General features: G+C 56.9%; 3 protein-coding genes across 16 annotated transcripts in view; 1 reads left to right on the top strand and 2 right to left on the bottom strand.

Moving 5' to 3' along the window:
* Positions 1-906: 906 nt before the first annotated feature.
* ADAD2 (adenosine deaminase domain containing 2) lies at positions 907-6,926 on the bottom strand. Of its 3 annotated transcripts, XM_054534212.2 has the most exons (11): positions 6,396-6,858; positions 3,835-4,050; positions 3,474-3,614; positions 3,076-3,123; positions 2,862-2,987; positions 2,616-2,766; positions 2,365-2,532; positions 2,018-2,247; positions 1,693-1,936; positions 1,298-1,418; positions 907-1,203 (listed from the first exon to the last, which is right to left on the bottom strand). In XM_054534212.2, exons 1-11 carry the CDS (start codon positions 6,802-6,804, stop codon positions 1,099-1,101), a joined length of 1,959 nt encoding a protein of 652 aa, XP_054390187.1. In that variant the 5' UTR covers positions 6,805-6,858; the 3' UTR covers positions 907-1,098. The 3 variants fall into 3 exon arrangements, with proteins under 3 accessions (XP_054390187.1, XP_002826744.3, XP_054390186.1); XM_002826698.5 differs by lacking the exon at positions 3,835-4,050 and having other exon boundaries at positions 6,396-6,926; XM_054534211.1 differs by lacking the exons at positions 3,076-3,123; positions 3,835-4,050 and having other exon boundaries at positions 6,396-6,908.
* Positions 6,927-10,931: 4,005 nt separating this feature from the next.
* Positions 10,932-19,607, top strand: TAF1C (TATA-box binding protein associated factor, RNA polymerase I subunit C). 10 transcript variants are annotated; one of them, XM_063717381.1, is made up of 17 exons: positions 10,937-11,094; positions 12,112-12,301; positions 12,402-12,505; positions 12,926-13,135; positions 14,210-14,291; positions 14,481-14,578; positions 14,655-14,744; positions 14,839-14,912; positions 15,547-15,785; positions 15,929-16,045; positions 16,131-16,248; positions 16,332-16,403; positions 16,532-16,667; positions 16,808-16,951; positions 17,641-17,815; positions 17,902-18,039; positions 18,135-19,607. In XM_063717381.1, exons 4-17 carry the CDS (start codon positions 12,998-13,000, stop codon positions 19,043-19,045), a joined length of 2,532 nt encoding a protein of 843 aa, XP_063573451.1. In that variant the 5' UTR covers positions 10,937-11,094; positions 12,112-12,301; positions 12,402-12,505; positions 12,926-12,997; the 3' UTR covers positions 19,046-19,607. The 10 variants fall into 10 exon arrangements, with proteins under 10 accessions (XP_009249268.2, XP_063573451.1, XP_063573449.1 ...); XM_063717378.1 differs by having other exon boundaries at positions 10,952-11,094; positions 12,997-13,135; XM_063717380.1 differs by having other exon boundaries at positions 10,952-11,094; positions 12,402-12,516; positions 12,997-13,135.
* Positions 18,174-20,020, bottom strand: part of DNAAF1 (dynein axonemal assembly factor 1) — a 35,073-nt gene continuing 33,226 nt past the window's right edge. For 2 of the 3 annotated variants that reach the window (XM_054534206.1, XM_054534207.1), the window contains exon 12: positions 19,218-19,909. In XM_054534206.1, the coding sequence (XP_054390181.1) occupies positions 19,857-19,909 (53 nt within the window). In that variant the 3' untranslated portion in view covers positions 19,218-19,856. Of the gene's footprint in view, positions 19,910-20,020 lie in introns of all 3 variants that reach the window. The other variant, XM_054534208.2, reaches the window with a different exon arrangement.

The raw sequence follows: 20,020 nt of genomic DNA, 5'->3' as shown, positions 1-20,020 counted from the left end.
AGTCACAGGGCGGGGGCCACAGGCTGGCCATGGTCCTCTACCGTCCCTGGGCCCAGGTCCCTGGACTTCAAAGCTGTTGTGCTCCTGGCTCAACGGATGTAGTGCCCATGCTGGCGAGGCTCCAGGTGTGTGCGTGTGTGTGTGCACGCGCGTGCATGTGTGTGTGTGTGCACGCGCGTGTGTGAGTGTGTGCAAGCACACGCATGCTTTTAGTGTTACCATCATCTCTCCCCATCCAGAGTCAACAGAGTGCCTGATTGCCATGTGGGCTTACTATGCTACCCTGGGGGAAAAGGAGAGAACTGCCGAGCCCACACCGGGCAGGAGCACTGTCCCTCTCCACGGTGGAAGACGCAGGCTCTAGCAGTCCAATGCCTCGCCCAGGTCAAACAGCCGGGCAGCCCAGGGAAAGCACTGATGCTGCTCATGCCCTCCCCGCGCCCTTCAACACGGGGCTGCCCCGACCCCACAGCACCCTCGAGGGCCAGGGCAGCTGAAGCTCTGACCAGGGAAGGGTGTTCTCTGCCACTCGCACACATCCTGGGGGCCCAGAAAGGCAAGGATTTGGAGCCCCAGTAGCGGCCAGAGGACAAAATGCTCACACACCCAAGCAGCCTGCCCTCTCGCCCTTTACAACACCCACAACTCATGGCCTCCGTGGTCTCCTCCAGCACACAGGCTGGAAACAGGAGGAAACAGGGAGGTCACCTCCCCTCCTAAACCTGCCTCCAGCCCTGTGAACAGGGGCTGGGGTGACAATTCAGTGGCTCAGTGAGAGGATCCAGGTGGGACCCAGTGAACACAGGGCTTCCCAAAGGAGGAGTGAGGGGCTCTCCCTGCAAACAAAGGGCCCCTGGCCACCCCAACACACACACACACACACACACAGCCAATTATACACACAGGAACCAGAAATACTTATTTATTCAAGCCCAAACGTGCAGCAGCAGCCTCCCAACCACAGCAGGCTCCTCCTTCCCTCCAGCCCCAGTTTCACCCTGCACAACCCATGTTCTCCCCACAGCGCTCCTCAGATAGGGCACTCCCCCAGCAGGGGTATGGCTTGGCTCCGGGACCTTGGTCCCGCCGAGGCCGGCTTCAGTTTCTGAATTTGCCCACCAGTGGCTTTGAGGGCCAAGCCCCCAGGCCCTGCTGGTCCAGGAGGAGAGACAGCTGCCGGCGAGCCTCCTGGTAGGGCCCAGCCTAGGGCAGGAGATGAGAGTTGGGGTAAGAGGGGGTACCTGCAAGGGGCAGGGACTGCAGGGCTGGAGAGGGACCAGGACTTGGGGAGACCGACCTTGGCAGCCTCGTAGGTCTTCAAGGCCAGAAGGTAGGGCTTCCCCACAGCCCTGGCCGCCTGGTGAAAGGCCCGGAGAAAGGAGGCCTTGCAGAGACGGGAGGGAGGCCCCAGGGCAGCACTGGATGAAGAGAGGATGCCACTGAGATTAGAGAGATACAAGCTGGACCAGCAGGCCTGCTACACACCTCACACTACCTCCTCTCATACTGACAATGTCACAGGAGTCACAGGGCAGGCAGAGGTGTGGCCACCACTACAGAGCTAGTAAGGGGTTGAGCCAAGGGGTTGAGCTAACGGGTTGCGCTGGGATTAGACTGAGGTGAGGAAGCTCATGCATGAGCCCTCCATCACCAGGACCCCTCCTCAACCCGGCCCCAGGGGGCCCTTCTCACTTGGCCTTCACACGCCCGGTGGCCACATCCACAACCTCGATGCCAGGGTCCCCCAGGCTCCAGTTGAGGCTCAGGCCACGGCAGCTGTCAGGGGTGGGTTCGGAAGGGGCCACCGGGGGCCCTGCAAACAGGTGCAGGGCAGTCCGGACGTAGGGAGGTGGCAGGCATGGCCCCAGGACACTGTCCAGGCAGGGCCGGGTGTGGATGGCCCTGCTCAGAGTCGGAGGGTCGTGGCATGAGTCAGCTGCAGGGCAGAAGGGACAGGACAAGGTGAGCGACCTCCCTGCCCTCCCTTCTCAGTCCCCAGCCCTCGCCACATGCTCACCCAGGATGAGGCTAGTGCTGTAGAGTGGGGACACCAGGTGGGCCAGCAGGGCACCCCCCAGCCCCAGCACGGCCCAGCGTGCCAGCTTGTCGCTGGCTGACAGGCAGCCCACGTGGGTGTCACAGAGCGAGGGCGCTACGTAGCACACAGGCTTCAGCTGCCCGAGCACGTGGGCCTGCAGGCGCATGGGCGGGCTGTGCGGGAGGCCACCTTCCGAGGTGGGGGGCAGGCTGCGGGCCGGGAGGGGACAGACATCAGCGTCAGGGCCGCTCTTCTGACCCTGGCCCCCACCCAGCAGCCCAACCGAGGGAGCCCCATCCCCCGCCTGCCCTGGGGGCCCTGCATACTAGATGTCACGGGCCGCGCCCTTGGGGGTGTTGCTGATGTAGAGGTGCAGGAAGACGCGGGGCTTGAGGGTGAATGGGGGTCCGGGTCCCGGCTGGGGGGCCAGCACGGACTGCTCCTTGCCCTTGGGGCCCCCCTGTGTGGCCAGCAGGAGCTGCCGGAACAAGAACCTAGGAGTGACAGGCAGAGGGTGGTTGGGAAGACCTTGTCCTGGCGAAAGCTGCTGTCAGGCACCCACCCCACTGCCCCTCACCTCAGCAGGGCCCTGCGGGCGATGACCAGGCCATGGCAGTCATGGAGCTGCTGGCCTGAGAACTCCAGCCAGCCAGCACAGCAGCTGCTGCCGGTGCCCAGGGCCACCAGCTTGTAGATCTCCTTCACGTGGCCCCTGGCACCCGGGATCTCTGTGCAGGAAGGGGCAGAGACAGCCCAGCCTAAGGCAAGGAGCTTGAGGGGACCCTTCCCAGGGGGCCAGGGCCGGGGCTGGGGCAATCCCTACCCCTCTCCAGGATGAATCCAGCCACAGTCCCCTTACAGGCCCAGTAGGGCGAGCGCTCGTCCAACAGGAGGTCAAAGCCGGCGCTCACCAACGCTGCGCAGCGCTGCTCATGGGTCAGGATGTTCTCTGCGCCAGGGCGAGAGAGTGCAGGTAGAAGGGGGGCCCGTGCCTCTCCCCTCGACACTACAGCCTGGGTCCGCGAGAGCTCACCTACCTACGCTCAGGGGGGCCAGTGGAGGCCGGCTGGAGGTCTGGGGGGACTCTGGAAGAGGCAAGGAGGGTGGGCTGGTATGGGTGCCAAGGCCCACCCTCCATCCCTTAGGAAGCCGAGGAGGCAGGGAGAGGAAGTTTTCATCTTCCAGACACAGGACATTCCACAAGCTGCTCTTCTAGCAGTCCCTACCCTCAGTGTCCCCAGAGGACATGAAAGCAGGGACCGGCACATGTCCCCCGCCCCAGCTCCCTGCAGGTGATGTCCTGATGCTCAGATGGTTCATGCAGCAACCCACCTCCTGCTCACACGCACAGCCACTTCAGCCTCCCCAGGGGACTGCCAGCCTCAGGCCTCTTGTCCCCAGCTGCGGCTCAGCTGCCTGGCCCTCCCTCCATTACCTGGGTTCTCCAGCTGACTCCGGATGTAGCAGAGGGCAGAGAGCGCTGCCTGCTGTTTGGCCTCTGTCTTGCTATTCGCAGTGCCCGCAGGGCAGACCACCCCATCCAGTTCCGCGCTCACAGAGAAGGGGAAGCAGGGACCTGGGGAAGGAGCCAGGTGAGGAAGGAGCCCCCTGGCCTTCGCCCTGTGACAGGTACCACCTCTGCCTCCTCCTGACACCTGACATCGAGGACGGCCAGAATAATGAGACCGTGACCACCCTTCCCTTCCTCCACCGGGCTCCATCGCCACCCCATGCCGTGTACACCCTTGGGTGCCTCTGCAGGCTGTGACCCATCGCTGACTCAACCAAGTCCTCACCCAACTCCTCCACAACAGGGATGCATGACTGCATTTCACAGATGAGCAGAAACGGCAGGCAGTTTGCCCAAGTTGTGTCAGGACCCAAATCCAGGTCCCCTCTCCAGAGCCCACGCCACCCTGTTCTCAGGAGGAAGACTCTGAGCACTTCCACCTGCCACAGACACACTGGTTTCATTTCCTCTCCTCCAGGGGCTCTATATTTGAACACTTTTTCTAGGAAACAGTATCATTTTGGGTGTTACTTATAATACAAAAGAGAGATGAAAAATCTGGAACTGGGATCACATGGTCAAAGGTGCAGGGTTATTTAATTTCACAGTACTTGCTGCTAAATTGTTTCTCCCAAGGACTGCGCCTCTGGGGATTTCCCTTTTGGAAGGGAACCCATTTCAGCACTCCTCACTAGCACTGAGATCTGTCTGCTCTAAATGGGCATCAAAACCAGCAACCACAGACAGACGTGGAAGGGATGTTGGCCTTAGAAAACCAGCACGTGGCTGCCATCCTAACAGCGACTGAAACTGGGGAGAACCATCAAAGCATGATTTTCTAAAACCACAAGTGACAATGTTATAGGGACAGGATATCTACATGATCTCCAAATGCCTCCCCTGGATGACTTATTCAGCACAAAGGAGAAAGTGAAGACACCTGGTAGATGCCACCCTAGTCAAATCCCCACAGCTCGCATCGCCAGGGGGACAAACCAAGACCACACACCTCCTGGTGAGATGTGTGGCCAAGGACTTGACATCACTTCAATAACACATCACCTGAACTCAGTTCTGAGGAAACAGACAAACCCAAGCTGAAGGACATTCGCAAAACTACCGGCCCTTACTCTTCAAAGACATCAATGTTGTGAAAGACAGACAGGACTGTTTCAGGTAAGAGATTAAAGAGGCGTGACAGCTAACCGTAATGTCATACTGGGGTGGGAAACAATGGCCATGAGGTCATTACTGGGACAACTGGCAAAATTTGAATGTGAATAGAAATTAGAAGATGGTATTATATCAATGTTAAATTTCCAGGATTTCATAATTGTATTGTAGTTACATAAGAGATGCCTTTGTTTTTAAGAAATATACATGAGGCCAGGCACGGTGGCTCACTCCTGTAATCCCAGCATTTTGGGGGGCTGAGGACGTGAATTCAAGACCAGCCTGGCCAACATGGTGAAACCCCATCTCTACTAAAACACAAAAAAATTAGCTGGGCATGGTGGCACAAGTCTGTCATTCCAGCTACTCGGGAGGCTGAGGCACAAGAATCGTTTAAATTGGAAAGGCAGAGGTTGCAGTGAGTTGAGATCTCACCACTGCACTCCAGCTGGGTGACAGAGCAAGACTCTGTCTCAAAGAAAAAAAAAAGAGGGCTGGGCAAGGTGGCTCTAGCCTATAATGCCAGCACTTTGGGAGGCCAAGGCGGGTGGATCACCTGAGGTCAGGAGTTTGAGACCAGCCTGGCCAACATGGTGAAACCCCATCTCTACTAAAAATACAAAAATAAATTAGCGGGGCTTGGTGTGGACACCTGTAATCCCAGCTACTCGGGAGGCTGAGGTAGGGGAATCGCTTGAACTCGGGAGGCAGAGGTTGCAGTGGGCTGAGATCATGCCACTGCACTCCAGCCTGGGCCACAAGAGTGAAACTCCATCTCAAAAAGAAAGAAAAAAGAAAAACAAACAAACAAACAAAAAATGAATGTATTTACAGGTAAGGAGCATAATGTCTGCAATTAACTTTTAAATTAAAACTCTGGGCCAAGTGTGGTGGCTCACGCCTGTAATCTCAGCACTTTGGAGGCCCAGGAGGTCAGACAGCTGGAGCCCAGGACTTCAAGAACAATCTTGGCAACATGGTAAAACCACATCATCTCTACAAAAAAATACAAAAAATAGCCAGGTGTAGTGGAGCCCACCTATAGTCCCAGCTCCTCGGGAGGCTGAGGCGGGAGTATCACTCGAGCCCAGGAGGCGGAGGCTGCAGTGAGGCAAGCTTGTTCCACCGCACTCCAGTCTGGGCAACAGAGTAAGACCCTGTCTCAAAAAAAATCCAAAACACAAAACAACCACTCTGAGTTAAGGGATTTCAGGGGTATGTATTGAAGAAGAGGAAATAACGGTTTACCTCCGTACCATGCACACGGTATTACCCTTACCAAACTGTGCTTAATAACGTCTTTAAGTCAGGGGAGTGGCTCCCATTCCGGTATCTCCAATGCTAGCATGGCAACTTAAATTGCATGTAAGTGGCTCTAAAAACGTATGCAGAAATACCAGGGGGCCTTAACCTCCCTGGAAGTCAGGTGGGCAGAACGTTCACCTGCCATGACCCTTTCACAGTTGAGCATCTGGTGTGACTGGTGATCCTTGGAGATCGCTGCTCACAGCAGGGTCCACCCCAAGGTCGCAAGCTCAGGCCAGGTCCTGCTCTGGCGGTGTCTCTGAGCATAGGGACCAAGGTCCACCTTCCCCAGACCCCCTCCCCACGTCCCGGGACCCAGCCCTCGGTGGCTCTGCCCTCTGGCACACCCATGCCCCGGCCCGGCCTCACCTGGTGGCTGGTCCTCCCGGAAGAGCAGGAAGATGCCCAGGCTGGCCGCGTACTCCGTGAGCAAGGACACGGCCTGGCTGGCAGGTGGGTCTTTGAGCGGCAGGCTCAGCCCTGCTGGGGGCACAGGGACCCTCGGGCCCCTCCCCATCTGTTCTCCCAAGTTTTCCCATGTCCGGGCTGCCCCCAGTTCCCCAACTCCGGCCCCTGCCCCAGGCCCACTGTCCCTCAACACCGAGACCTGGGGCCGCCCGCCCTCCGCGTGGTCCATCGCGGGCGCGGGCTCCCAGGCACCTTGGGCCTGGGTGGGTAGCGGTCGCCAGGGGCGGGGCTCGGGGCTGATCCGCAACGATGCAGCCAGGCGGGGCCTCCTGCGACTGCCGTCGTCAGCGCCCTGAGAAGCCGAAGCCATGGCCGCCAACGAAGATCTGAGGCGCTGGGCCCTATCTCGCGCTGCTCTCGCCCTTTCACACGCGCAAGGCGGGCGCCTTCACGTGGGGAGCACGCAGACAAAGCGTGGTGAGCTCCACCCCTGCCATACGATGGCCAATGAGAGCCCTTAGGTCTGTGATGGATAGTGCACCCTGCCAATGGGAAGGCCAGTCTCCCAACCGCGGCGGCTTGGATGCTTATGGCTGAGGCCAACGTCCCATGGCCTAGGCGGAAGTTCCGGGGGGTGGGTGAGGGGTTGCTCTAGCAGCTGCTGCTTTAACCATGGGTGGTCGCGGAGACTGGAAGGTGGAGGAGGAGGATCTGGGGGCCTCAGGTCCAGTTTCACACTCTAGCTCCTGCCCTAGGCCCCTAGGTACCTCCACATTACAGGCTACTCAGCTGCTTCACTGGCTGAGCCTGGAGACTTCAACACAGGAATTAGGGGTTCACACTGTCAGCAGGATCATTGGATATAAAATTTCACTGCAAGCCTTTCTGAAGCCAAACATAAGTGTTCTCAAGCCAAGAATTAGCCATTTGATGCAAAATGTAGCCGGGCGTGGTGGCGCACACCTGTAGTCCCAGCTACTCAGGAGGCTGAGGCAGGAGAATCGCTTGAACCTGGGAGGAGGAGGCTGCAGTGAGCTAAGATTGCGCCACTGCACTCCAGCCTGGGCAACAGAGTGAGACTCCGTCTCAAAAAATAAACAAATAAAAATTTTTTTTTAAATAGCCATTTGATACTCTGCCTTTTTCCCCCCTGAGAAGGGATTTTGAGTTGATTCATACAAATACGACAAGATAACAGTTGTTTAAAGTGAGGAGCTAGAGATCAAGAGACATAGGAAAAATAAGATGAAGACAGGGATGAAGACAATTTACATGAGGCTTACTGTGATGCAACGCGTATTTGCTTGAATGAGGCTGCAAGTTTAACGGAGTCTTACAGTAGCCACTAACTTGGGAAAGCACGACCAGTGTCTGTAAGATTTGTCACAGTGCTTGCTGCTGCTGCTGCTGCTGAAGTTGGGCCTGGCAGCGCTCTCCAGGATTGTGACAGTGAGGATGCTGGGGCATATGAGGACCACGTGGTGGAGTCCTCCCAGAACCTTTGACTTGGAAGAAGCAGGTGTGGTGGGCTGGATAGTCAGCCTCCCCAACATGTCAAGGATTGACATCAGGAAGAACAATTCCATTTTGTGTGTGTGTGCAGCCCAGAGAGTGGGATGAGGCCCAGGAGAGTGAAGGGACAGCACAGCAGATGTCCAGAAATGGACTGAGGGCTGCACATATCCACAGAGAGGCTTCCACAAAGTCATCAAACCCAGTAACGCCCCAAATGCTCACCAACAGGAGGTTGTGTGAACAAATCAATGGTATATTCATACAATGGAACACGACTCAGTAATTTAAAAAGGAACCAACAGCTGCGTGCACAACACAGGTGAATCTATTAGGCACATGGCGTGGAAGAAGCCAGACACATCCTCTCCATGATTCCACTTATGTAAAGTTCTTGAACTGGCAAAACTAATCTATGGTGATAAGAGTCCAAATAGTGGTTCCTTCTTGAAGGAAGTATTGACTGGAAAGTGGCACCAGGGAATTTTCTTTTTAGAAAAAAATTTTGTAGAGATGGGGGTTTTGCTCTGTTGACCAGTCTGGTCTTGAACTCCTGGACTCAAGCAACCCTCCCACCTCGGCCTCCCAAAGTGCTGGAATTACAGGCATGAGCCACTGTGCCTGGCTGGAACTTTCTTGAGTGATAGGAATGTTCTCTGTCTTGATCTGGGTGGTGTGCATGTGGGTTTCTATGTATGAATAAAAACTCAATGAGCTGTACATTTAAGACTTGTGTGCTTTACTGCATGTTAAGTATATGTCAGTTACAAAAGCAAATTGATAATGGCTTATTCAGAGAAAGGAGGGAAGGAAGAAATGGAATTGGCCTCCCAGTGCCAAAGCTGGATAGGAGTTTTACAAGGGTAATGTAGAATATTAGTGTGGTAGGCAAAATAATGGTTCCCCCAAAGATGTCTACAGCCTAATCCCCAGAACCTATGAGTATATTATTTGGCAAGGGGGCATTAAGGTTGCAGGTGAAAGTAAGGTTGCTAATCAGCTGGCTTTAAAATAGGGCTCACACCTGTAACCCCAGCACTTTGGGAGGCCGAGGTGGGAGGGTAGCTTGAGCCCAGGAGTTTGAGACCAACCTGGGCAACATGATGAAATCCCATCTCTACAAAAACTACAAAAATTAGGCCGGGTGTGGTGGCTCACACCTGTAATCCCAGCACTTTGGGAGGCCAAGGCGGGTGGATAACATGGTCAGGAGTTCAAGACCAGCCTGGCCAATATGGTGAAACCCCGTCCCTACTACAAATACAAAAATTAGCTGGGTGTGGTGGCAGGCGCCTGTAGTCTCAGCTACTCGGGAGGCTGAGGCAGGAGAATCATTTGAACCTGGAAGGTGGAGGTTGTAGTGAGCCAAGATCGCGCCACTGCACTCCAGCCTGGGTGACAGAGTGAAACTCTGTCTCAAAATTAAAAAAAAGAAAGAAAATTAGCCAGGCATGGTGGTTCTTGCCTGTAATCTCAGCTACTCGAGAGACTGAGGTGGGAGAATCATCTCAGCCTGGGAAGTTGAGGCTGCAGTGAGCCATGATGGTACCAGTGCACCCTAGCCTGGGCAATGGAGTGAGACTCTGTCTCAAAAAAACAAATAAATAAAATAGGGAGATTATCCTGGATTACCTGGGCGGTCCCACTATAATCACATGGTTCCTTACATGGGAAAGAGGGAGACAGAAGAGTCAAAACCGGAGAGATGGCCTCATGAGAAGAATCCGACTGGCACTGCTGGCTTTGAAGATGGAAAGGGGTCATGAGCCAAGGAACGCAGGCAGCTTCCAGAAGCCAGAAAAGGCAAGACAGTGGACTCTTCCTTAGAACCTCCCAAAAGGAACACAGCCCTGCTGACACTTTTAGTCCAGGTAAAAACTTCCAGATAAAAACAATATAGGCCAGGCACGGTGGCTCATCCTGTAATCCCAGCACTTTGGGAGGCCTAGGCAGGCGGATCACTTGAGGTCAGGAGTTCAAGACTCAGCCTGACCAACATGGTGAAACCCCGACTCTACTAAAAATACAAAAATTAGCCGGGCATAGTGGCACAGGCCTGTAATCCCAGCTACTCGGGAGGCTGAGGCAGAAGAATTGCTTGAACCCAAGAGGCGGAGGTTGCAGTGAGCCGAGATCGCGCCACTGCACTCTAGCCTCCATCTCAAAAAAATAAATAGAGATATAGATGACAGCTGAGAATTTGGAAATTGATTCTTTAAAGCAACGGTTCTCAAAGTATGGCCCCTGGACCAGCATCATCTGGGAACTTGCTAGAAATGCAGACTCTTGGGCCACATCCCAGATCTACTGAATCAGCAACTCAGGGGGCAGAGGTAGGGTGGAGCCTAGCAAACTTGTAACAAGCCCCCCAGGTGGTTGTAAGGCTCACTCAAGTTTGAGAAGTACTATGTTAGGATAACGGTAAGGTTTATGACTGGACAATGGTTCTTAAAGCATGGCCCCCAGATAAGCAGTATCAGCATCACCTGGGAACTTAGGCAAATTATCAGGCCCCACCCCAGACTCACCGAATTGGAGACTGTGTTTTAACAAGCCCCCCAGGTGCTACTGCTGACACACGCTAGCTAGAGTTTGAGGACCACTGCCTAAAGCTCTCCCTGCCTGACCACCCCTGGAAAAGTTTCATTCTCAGGAGGTATTTGTACCCTTATTTGTGAAGCCCGCTTCTTGGGATTTAAGGACAATCAGTAGGATACCTACTGACTAATACAGGTCTGGCTTATAGTAGGTGTTCTGTGGGAGTTCGTTAAGTGATTAATTTAATACAACTCTGAGGAAATTGGTGAAGTAGATTTGGGATTCGAACCTAAGTCCACCCGGCCTCCACTATTGGGACCCAAGGGAGCTTTATTTCCGCTGCCCACGCGCCGCCTGCACGCCCGTTCCCTCTCTTCCCGGGAGGGGGCGCGCCAGGACCCTAAGAGGCCTGGCTGGGAGGTGGGACTTCCTGCCTCCCAAGGAGGCACTTCCGGTCCAAACCGGAAGACCGTGAGTAGCTGCGGCGGGGCTGACCCATCCTGAGTGCCAAAGCTGGGGTTCTACTTGAGATTTCCCTCGTGGTGCCAGGGTCCGGCGAGCATCACGCCGAGGCCCATTTTCCAGACGACCACGACGAGGCCGGGGTCACGTAAGTGCACGCATGCGCCCCCTCCGCGCGGACTGGGCGTGTTCGAGGAGTGGACCCGCAGATGTTGGAGGGGAGGGACGCCCCCAATCCCCAGTCCCCGCGGCAGGCTCACGTTTCGCAGTCCCCGGCCTGTCGTTAGTGCGGACCCGACTGAGTTCTGTAGCCTTGGAGGTCTAAAGGGTCCTGGAGAGCCCGCAGCGAGGGGGGGAAGCCGGCCGGGGAAGTCGAGGCTGCCTTGTCTGAGGGCTTTTGTGGGGTCGTGCTCTCCACCAGCGCCCTCCGACTGCTTAGGATCGTTTCAGGCTATGCGGTTCCAAGAGAAAATATTTTTGTTTCTATTTTATTTTTGAGATAGAGCCTTACCCAGGCTGGAGTGCTGTGGCATGATCTTGGCTCACTGCAACCTCTGCCTCCCAGATTCAAGCCATTTTCGTGCCCAGCCTCCTCGGTAGCTGCGATTACAAGTGTATACCACCACGCCTGGCTAATTTTTGTATTTTTAGTAGAGACAGGGTTTCACTGTATTGGCAGGGCTGGTCTCAAACTTCTGGCCTCAGGTGATCCGCCCGCCTTGGCCTCCCAAAGTGCTGGGATTACAGGCGGGAGCCACCGCACCCGGCCAAAGGGAAAAGATTTTTGTTTAGCGAGACTCTAATGCTAGCGTGTGCATTTCGGTGCATGCGAGAGCAGTGGTTCAGAGCTCTGCCTCTGAATCGGATGGGAATCAAGTCTTGGCTGTGGCAGCTAAGAGCTGTTGGACTAAAGTTCTTGCTGAGCCTTCGTTTCCTGAACTCCGTAACAGGGACGGCGATAGAAGAGCGCAGCATTTAGCATGCGCCTGGCAGATAGATGCTGGCGCTTGGTCAGTGAGCGCTGCTGTTATTTTTGCCCCTGTTATTTTTGTTAATTAAAAAGGAGGGATGCTATGGCTGCTCATACTTCTAGAGGACTGTATTTACCAAAGCCTTGTGATGTAAATTTTTTTTCTTGAGATAGAGTTTCGCTCTTGTTGCCCAGGCTGCAGTGCAATGGCGCGATCTCAGCTCACCGCAACCTCCGCCTCCCGGCTTCAAGGAATTCTCCTGCCTCAGCCTCCCGAGTAGCTGGGATTACAGTCATGCGTCACCATGCCCGGCTAATTTTGTATTTTTAGTAGAGACCGGGTTTCTCCACATTGGTTAGGCCAGTCTCGAACTCCCGACCCCAGGTGATCCGCCCGCCTCGGCCTCCCAAAGTGCTAGGATTACTGGCGTGAGCCACCGCGCCCGGCCCCTTGTGATAGAAATTTATTTTTATTCAACCCATAGTGCGTTTTCTGGGAGGCACTTTGCTTGACAGTAGGAAGACGATGCTGAGATGCAGTCCCTGGCTGTGGAGTAACTCGAGCGTCTTAGGGGTGTAGCCTGTAAATGTATGATGACGGTACTTACGAGCTGTGAGAGAGGCTGCCTGTTGCCGTCTATCTGACTCCATCTGCACCGCTCTCCACCTCGCTCACTCTGGCTGCCTCATTTTCTCACACACTTCACTGCTCTAGGATTTTCACAGTTGTTGACCGTTCGGCCTGGAACCCTCTTCCCAGTTGCGTACGTGGTTCTGTCCTTCACTAGGTTCAGGCTATGCTCAAACGCCACCTTCTCGACGAGGCTTTTCCTGGCTGGCTTTGCTGAAACCACGCCCTCAGCCCATTACCAGATCCCCTTCTCCTGGACGGGTGGTTGGCTTTAATACAGTTCTCATTACTGCTTGGCCTTGGGCTACATATTTGTTTTTTTGTTATCTGCTTTCTCAAAGAACATATGCTTCCTATAGTGCACTTTTCACTCCTCAGGAACTCTGGTGCCCTTTACCAGCTTCCAGTCTCTTGAGGTGGCCAGTGTGGTGCTTGGTCCTTGTTTCCAGGATGGACTTCCCCGGCTCCCTCCGCCCTGCGTTGTTTATGACCGGCCCTCTTGGTCTGAGTGACGTCCCTGACCTCTCTTTCATGTGCAGCTGGCAAGATGCGCTGACCCTGCCAGAGGCCCAGCCCCAGAACTCAGAGGTGAGGATGGAGGCAGGGGCCCTGGCAGCTCCAGGGGCATCCCTTCCCTGGGTCCCCCGTCTCACATTCACACCAGTTGACAAGGCCACAGGGTGTGGTGGCATTCACACGAGTCTGCTGAGACACAGGCTGTGCCACCTCCTCTGGGGTACGTGGGCTATCCTGCCATCCCTAGACGGATGCCCCTACTACGCCGGGTCCCTTATGAGACCCTGAGAATGCTGCCTGAATCAGTCGGTTGACCCCTCCCTTCCTGGAACGGAGAGCTGAGTTGAGCGAGAATAAACAAGTGAACTTTATCCAGTGGATAAGGTGTTTACAAAATGTGCTCAGAGCTTGGGATGAAACCAGGAGGATACTGAAACAGCATAGTAGCATTGGGAGAGGGGAAGATAGACCTGCCAGGGTTTCTGGTGCCTCTGGAGGGACACTGGCCCTTTGCTTGGAATCCTCAGCTACCTAGTTCCCCTTGGAAACACCCTGTCTAGGAATGAAGCCTGGCAGAGGCAAGTGGGTGAGCAAATAAAAAGAGAGACAGTGGAGCAGAGGCTTGGGGAAAGGGGGTCAGGGATGGCCTCCTTACAAGGGAGGGTCTGGCGTCAAATTGGGGCTCCTCTGGGAGTCTGGTTTGCTAGCTCTTTTGTCCCCTGAATGTTTGAGCTGAAACATCTCAGGCCAGCCCAGCAAAGGGAGGTGGAGCCGCCTGCCGGGCTCCCAGAGTGACTGCAAGCTCTTCTGAATGGAAGTGAGGTTAAGTGGGATGTGGACCAGCCACTGGTGGCATGAGGGGCTTCCGTCTTTGAGAGCCAGCACAGGTGGAGGTTGGAAAAATGAGCTCTGGGGTCAGGCTGCCCGGGTTCACATCCCAGCTCTTCTCTTTACCGGCTCTGTCATCTGGGGCAAGTGGCAGCGTGCCTCAGTTTCTTCAGCAGTGAAATGACAATGCCAGTCATCCCAACTTCGCAGGATTGTTGTGAGGATTGGATGAGTTGATAAAAGATGAATGCCTGCCCACAGCCTGGCCCAGGGAAGGCACTCATCATGATACTGTCCTTGTGATTGTCCTCCCTTCAGAATGGGGCACTGCATGTGACCAAGGACCTGCTGTGGGAGCCGGCAACCCCTGGGCCTCTCCCCATGCTGCCTCCCCTCATTGGTAAGGGTCTCATTCCCCTGGGCTCACTCCACACTGCTCCACCTATTCTTCCCACTGCTCCCGCTGCTGAGACCTTCCTCTCCCTGCTAAGCCTGTGCCCGCTCAGGGCCCTTGGATACCTCCAGTCGCCCAGGGCATCTGGCCGCGCTCCTGTGCCCTCCCCAGCCCTTTCCGTAACCTCCTTCTCAGATCCCTGGGACCCTGGCCTGACTGCCCGGGACCTGCTTTTCCGCGGAGGGTACCGGTATCGGAGGCGGCCCCGAGTCGTGCTGGATGTTACTGAGCAGGTGAGTGGGCCCACGGGGGACAGTGCTGCGTAGCCTGGAGACTGTGCTTAGTGACCTGGCCTCCTCCTCTCCCCAGATCAGCCGGTTCCTCTGGGATCATGGAGACGTAGCCTTTGCGCCCCTGGGGAAGCTGATGCTGGAGAATTTCAAGCTGGAGGGAACAGCGGTGAGTGGCCCATGACGCCAGGGGTGGGGACTCCCTGCTCTCCTTCAGGGGTGAACTCGAGGGTGTGTGAGCTTGACAAGGCCTTTCCATGCAGAGCCGCACTAAGAAGAAGACAGTGGTCAGTGTGAAGAAGCTGCTCCAGGACCTCGGTGGACACCAGCCCTGGGGGCAAGTGGCTAATGAGAAAGGAGGAGATGGATAGGCGTAGCTGGTGGTGGGGACGTAGGAGGTGCTAGGACGCACATCCAACTTTCCGTCGTATCCACTTACCCACTGCTCCATGCAGTCTGAGCTGTAGTTTCTTATACCAGACTTCCAACTCCAAATCATCTCAAAGGAAAGCAGATTTACATTTGCGGACTTCAGGCACGGCTGCATCCAGGTGTTCAAATAATGTTCATAGAGCTGTGTCTCTCTTTACTCTCTCGTCCACTTGCCTCTCCCTGCACAGTTCCTAGACAGGCTGTCGCTAGGTAGCAGCAAGATGGCTTATGATCTAAGGAAAGAGCCAGTGTCCTTCCTGAGGCACCAGAAGTCCCAGAAAGGACTTTGGTTGCCTTGGCTTGGGTCTCACACCCATCTGTGAACCAGTCACTGTGGCAAGGGCAATGGAATATTGTTGGTGGCCAGGTCTGGGTCACATGATTGCTTCCGGGGCATGGGAACAGGATGGGGTGGTTTCCCAAAGGAAGAAATTCTAGGTAAATAAGAGATGTGTCCACTGCACTTGGCCTCCTTGGGATGGGACCTGTCCTCCCCTGAGTGCCACTGAGTGATCCTCCTGCTGTTCTCTGGTCCCCAGGTGTCCCTGGGCTTACCTCAGCAACCGACAGCGCCGCTTCTCTATCCTCGGGGGCCCCATCCTGGGCACATCGGTGGCGAGCCACTTGGCAGAGCTGCTGCACGAGGAGCTGGTGCTGCGGTGGGAGCAGCTGCTTCTGGATGAGGCCTGCACTGGGGGCGCGCTAGCCTGGGTGCCTGGAAGGACACCCCAGTTCGGGCAGCTGGTCTACCCTGCTGGAGGCGCCCTGGACAGGCTGCGTATCCTTTCTTGCGAGACAGGAGATTCCAGCGGGCTCCCCTCTGGTAGAGGAGGTGCTCTTGGCATGGTCCAGAGAAGGGCAGGAATTTGGGGGGCTTGCAGTGACCACAGCTCGTGCACGGATCCTTAGTGAGAGGCCCAGATTTCCAAGAGGTCGTTCTGACCCCAGGTGACAGTCCCCAATTCCTTGGGAACCCTGGACGCATCCAGCTCCAGGGACCTGTCCGGCAGGTGGTGACATGCACCGTCCAGGGAGAAAGTAAGGCCCTTATATACACTTTCCTCCCTCACTGGCTGACCTGCTACCTGACCCCTGACCCCTGACCCTTTCCATCCCTCCTCAGCTCTGCTGGCCGTCCGCTCTGACTACCACTGTGCCGTGTGGAAGTTTGGTAAACAGTGGCAGCCAACCCTTCTGCAGGCAATGCAGGTGGAGAAAGGGGCCACAGGGATCAGCCTCAGGTGAGGGGGAGTCAGGTTGGTCAGTGAGGAGGGGCTGGAGGCAGGGGTGAGCAGCCCGATGTGAATGCATTCCTGCCCTGTAGCCCTCACCTGCCTGGGGAGCTGGCCATCTGCAGCCGCTCAGGAGCCGTCTGCCTGTGGAGCCCTGAGGATGGGTATTGCCGCTTCCTGTGAAACCCCCCACCCTAACAAACTGAACTCTGCCCTGTTGAGCATGTCACGACCCTTGAGCCCCTTCCACCTCAGCCTGTCCCCCTGCCCATGGCTTGCCTGTCTCCCCAAGGCTGCAGCAAATCTACAAGGACCCTGAGACCCTTGTGTTCCGGGAGTCCTCTTCATGGCGTTGGGCAGACTTCACTGCCCACCCTCGGCTGCTGACCGTTGGTGACCGCACTGGAGTGAAGATGCTTGACACTCAGGTATGGGGTGGCGGCAGGAGACCTGCCCCAACTGCGGGAGCGGCCACGGAGCGGTGAGTCCAGGCTGGCTGCGGCCTGGGCGAGGACAGCGTCACGGGCCTGGGACTGTGGGGAGGGCTGACCCTGTGTTTCTCTTCCAGGGCCCGCCAGGCTGTGGTCTGTTGCTTTTTCGTTTGGGGGCAGAGGCTTCGTGCCAGAAAGGGGAACGTGTCCTGCTCACCCAGTACCTGGGGCACTCCAGCCCCAAATGCCTCCCCCCTACTCTCCATCTCGTCTGTACCCAGGTGAGTGGCACACAACACTGCCCCGCCCCACCTCTGCTCTGTCTCAGATGGTCACTAGAGGCTGCTGCTTACCAGCGGCTCTGCTGGGCCCAGACAACCACCCAGCAAACCAGACTCAACCCTGGATGAATCTGTGGCCCAAACTCGCAGTGGATCCCACAGTCGGTGCTAACAGGCAGGTGGGGAAGCTCTCCCAGGGCCTCCCCTTAGTAGAGCTTCGAGGTGCAGCCAGGGGTGGAGCAGGGGAGGAGGGGCCTCGGGGTAGGGCTTCTGTGCAGAGCTGGACAGTTTCTGCTGTGCAGGAGGCAGGGGCTCTGAGGAAGCAAGTCTCCTCCACCCGCCCTCCTGGGGACGTTCGTAGGAGTACAGGCTCCGGGGTCAGGAGAGTGGGGTTGGCTGCGGGAAGGCCAGGCAGGTTTCTGCTGGCAAGGCTCCCCCACACCTCTTCTGAGCACCCCTTTCCCACTTGTTCTGTCTGTCCACCGGGCTGTTGGTCAGAATTGGTGAAGGAAGCAGCACCAGTTCAGGGCTGGCAGGTGCGGTCTGAGAGGCACGTGGAGGCTGATGGGAGATGCTGCTGCCCCTCAGGGCTCTGCACTCACCCGGAGAGAGCTACATGGGGCCTGGAGGGCCACTACACAGCTCAGCTCCCAAGTTCGGCCACATCCCCCTTCTTTCTCGGGCCCCAGTTCTCCCTCTACCTAGTGGACGAGCGCCTTCCCCTGGTGCCGATGCTGAAGTGGAACCATGGCCTCCCCTCCCCGCTCCTGCTGGCCCGACTGCTGCCTCCACCCCGGCCCAGCTGCGTGCAGCCCCTGCTCCTCGGAGGCCAGGGTGGGCAGCTGCAGCTGCTGCACCTGGCAGGTGAGGGTCCAGGCCAGGGTGGGCGGCGTGTGGGAGATGGGGCGGTGGGGGCCTGGACAGGACCTCAGCTGTCTGTCCTTCCTCAGGAGAAGGGGCGTCGGTGCCCCGCCTGGCAGGCCCCCCCCAGTCTCTTCCTTCCAGAACCGACTCCCTCCCTGCATTTCCTCTGCTGGAGCCTAAGATCCAGTGGCGGCTGCAGGAGCGCCTGAAAGCACCGACCATAGGTGTGCTGGGGCGGGGGAGCGAGCTTGGGGGGCGCAGTGGAAAACATCCCCTCCCCCCGCTAGGCCCTGGAGGTCACTGTCATTCCTGTCACCAGGTCTGGCTGCCGTCGTCCCGCCCTTGCCCTCGGCGCCCACACCGGGCCTGGTGCTCTTCCAGCTCTCGGCGGCGGGAGATGTCTTCTACCAGCAGCTCCGCCCCCAGGTGGACTCCAGCCTCCGCAGAGATGCAGGGCCTCCCGGTGACACCCAACCTGACTGCCATGCCCCCACAGCTTCCTGGACCTCCCAGGACACTGCCGGCTGCAGCCAGTGGCTGAAGGCCCTGCTAAAAGTGCCCCTGGCTCCTCCTGTGTGGACAGCACCCACCTTCACCCACCGCCAGCTGCTGGGCAGCAGAGAGCTGCGGAGGGAGGAAGAGGAAGGGCAGCGGCTGGGTGTGCTCCGCAAGGCCATGGCCCAAGGGCGGCTCCTGCTGCAGAGAGACCTGGGCTCCCTCCCTGCAGCAGAGCCACCCCCTGCACCCGAGTCAGGCCCAGAGGACAAGCTCAGTGAGCGCCTGGGGGAAGCCTGGGCAGGCCGAGGGGCTGCCTGGTGGGAGAGGCAGCAGGGCAGGACCTCGGAGCCCGGGAGACAGACCAGGCGGCCCAAGCGCCGGACCCAGCTGTCCAGCAGCTTTTCGCTCAGTGGCCATGTGGACCCCTCAGAGGACACCAGCCCCCGTCACAGCCCTGAGTGGCCACCTGCCGATGCTCTGCCCCTCCCCCCCGTGACCCCGCCCTCCCAGGAGTTGACTCCGGATGTGTGCACCCAGGGCGTCCCATCAGGGCGGCGGCAGATGCTCCGTGACTACATGGCCAAGCTACCACCCCAAAGGGACACCCCAGGCTGTGCCGCCACACCCCCTTCCTCCCAGGCCTCCAGCATCCGGGCCACTCGCTCCCAGCAGCACACACCCGTCCTCTCTGGCTCTCAGCCCCTCCGGAAGAAGCCTCGGATGGGCTTCTGAGGACACAAGGTGGGCTGCCCTCAAGCCCCAGAGAGCCCCTCATCCTTCCTCCGGGACCAGATGTGCCTTCCACAGTTGAAACTTGAGAAGCAGAGCTCGCCACCTTCTAGAGGCCACTGTGATGATGAGCCAAGCAATTTGGAGCCAAGTTGAAGGGACAGGGCAACAAAATACAATAGTAGTTTCTTTCGTATTTTGTATATTCGCCTGAAGATCATCCCGAAAGGCAGGTTGGAGGTGCTGGCGGGCCTGTGTTGATAGGATTCTAGTCTGTGCTGGGAGGCAGGGCTCCGCTGCGCCTCAGCTGTGGGGGCCTCAGGCAGGTCCCTCAGTTCTCACGCCTTCCTGTCCGGTGAAATGGGGGCCAGGAGTGCTGGCTCCTTGTGTTTGGTGAGGGTGGAGTGAGGCCCCTGCAGAGCTGCTGATGAGGTGGGCACAGCGGCCGTCGGCAGCTGCTGTTTCGGGTTGCTTTGTCAATCTCTGCCCCGGTCTGATGTTTTGTACAGGGAGATGCCTTGAATCCAGGTTCAGGGATTAAATAAACTTGTCAGCTGGAGATGAATTGGAATGGTCACATTTTTTAGGCTGGACAGCGTCCCGCCATAGCAGCCATCTGACACTGAGCTCATGCACAGAGATGACGGCTGATGCTCCTTCTCCCTCGGGACATGGCTCTGGCACCTGGGGGCTCTCGATGGTGCCCTCTGAGCACAGGGTCATGGTCACGTCAGTTTGGGAGAATTCTCTGTTGTGTCTCACAGACTCCCCCCTTTCTTTCCTCCCTCCCATTCTCATTTTGATGTCTAAAGCATCAAGTCCCTCTTCCTCGGAGTTTCTCTAGCTGCAGTGGAAGATTCTGTTTTCCTGTGGGGAAAATGCTCACTTGAGATTTTGCAGGGACCCGGGTCTGTCTGGTTTCTGATGACACAGTAAGAGAAAGGTCTTTTTTCAGGGTGGCTGGTGAAAGGAATTGCA

Source organism: Pongo abelii, chromosome 18 (assembly GCF_028885655.2).
Source record: "Pongo abelii isolate AG06213 chromosome 18, NHGRI_mPonAbe1-v2.0_pri, whole genome shotgun sequence".
In the NCBI taxonomy this organism is placed as follows: Eukaryota; Metazoa; Chordata; class Mammalia; order Primates; family Hominidae; genus Pongo; species Pongo abelii.
Note: the sequence above shows the minus strand (reverse complement) of the source record. Positions and strands in the feature narration are given on the sequence as shown.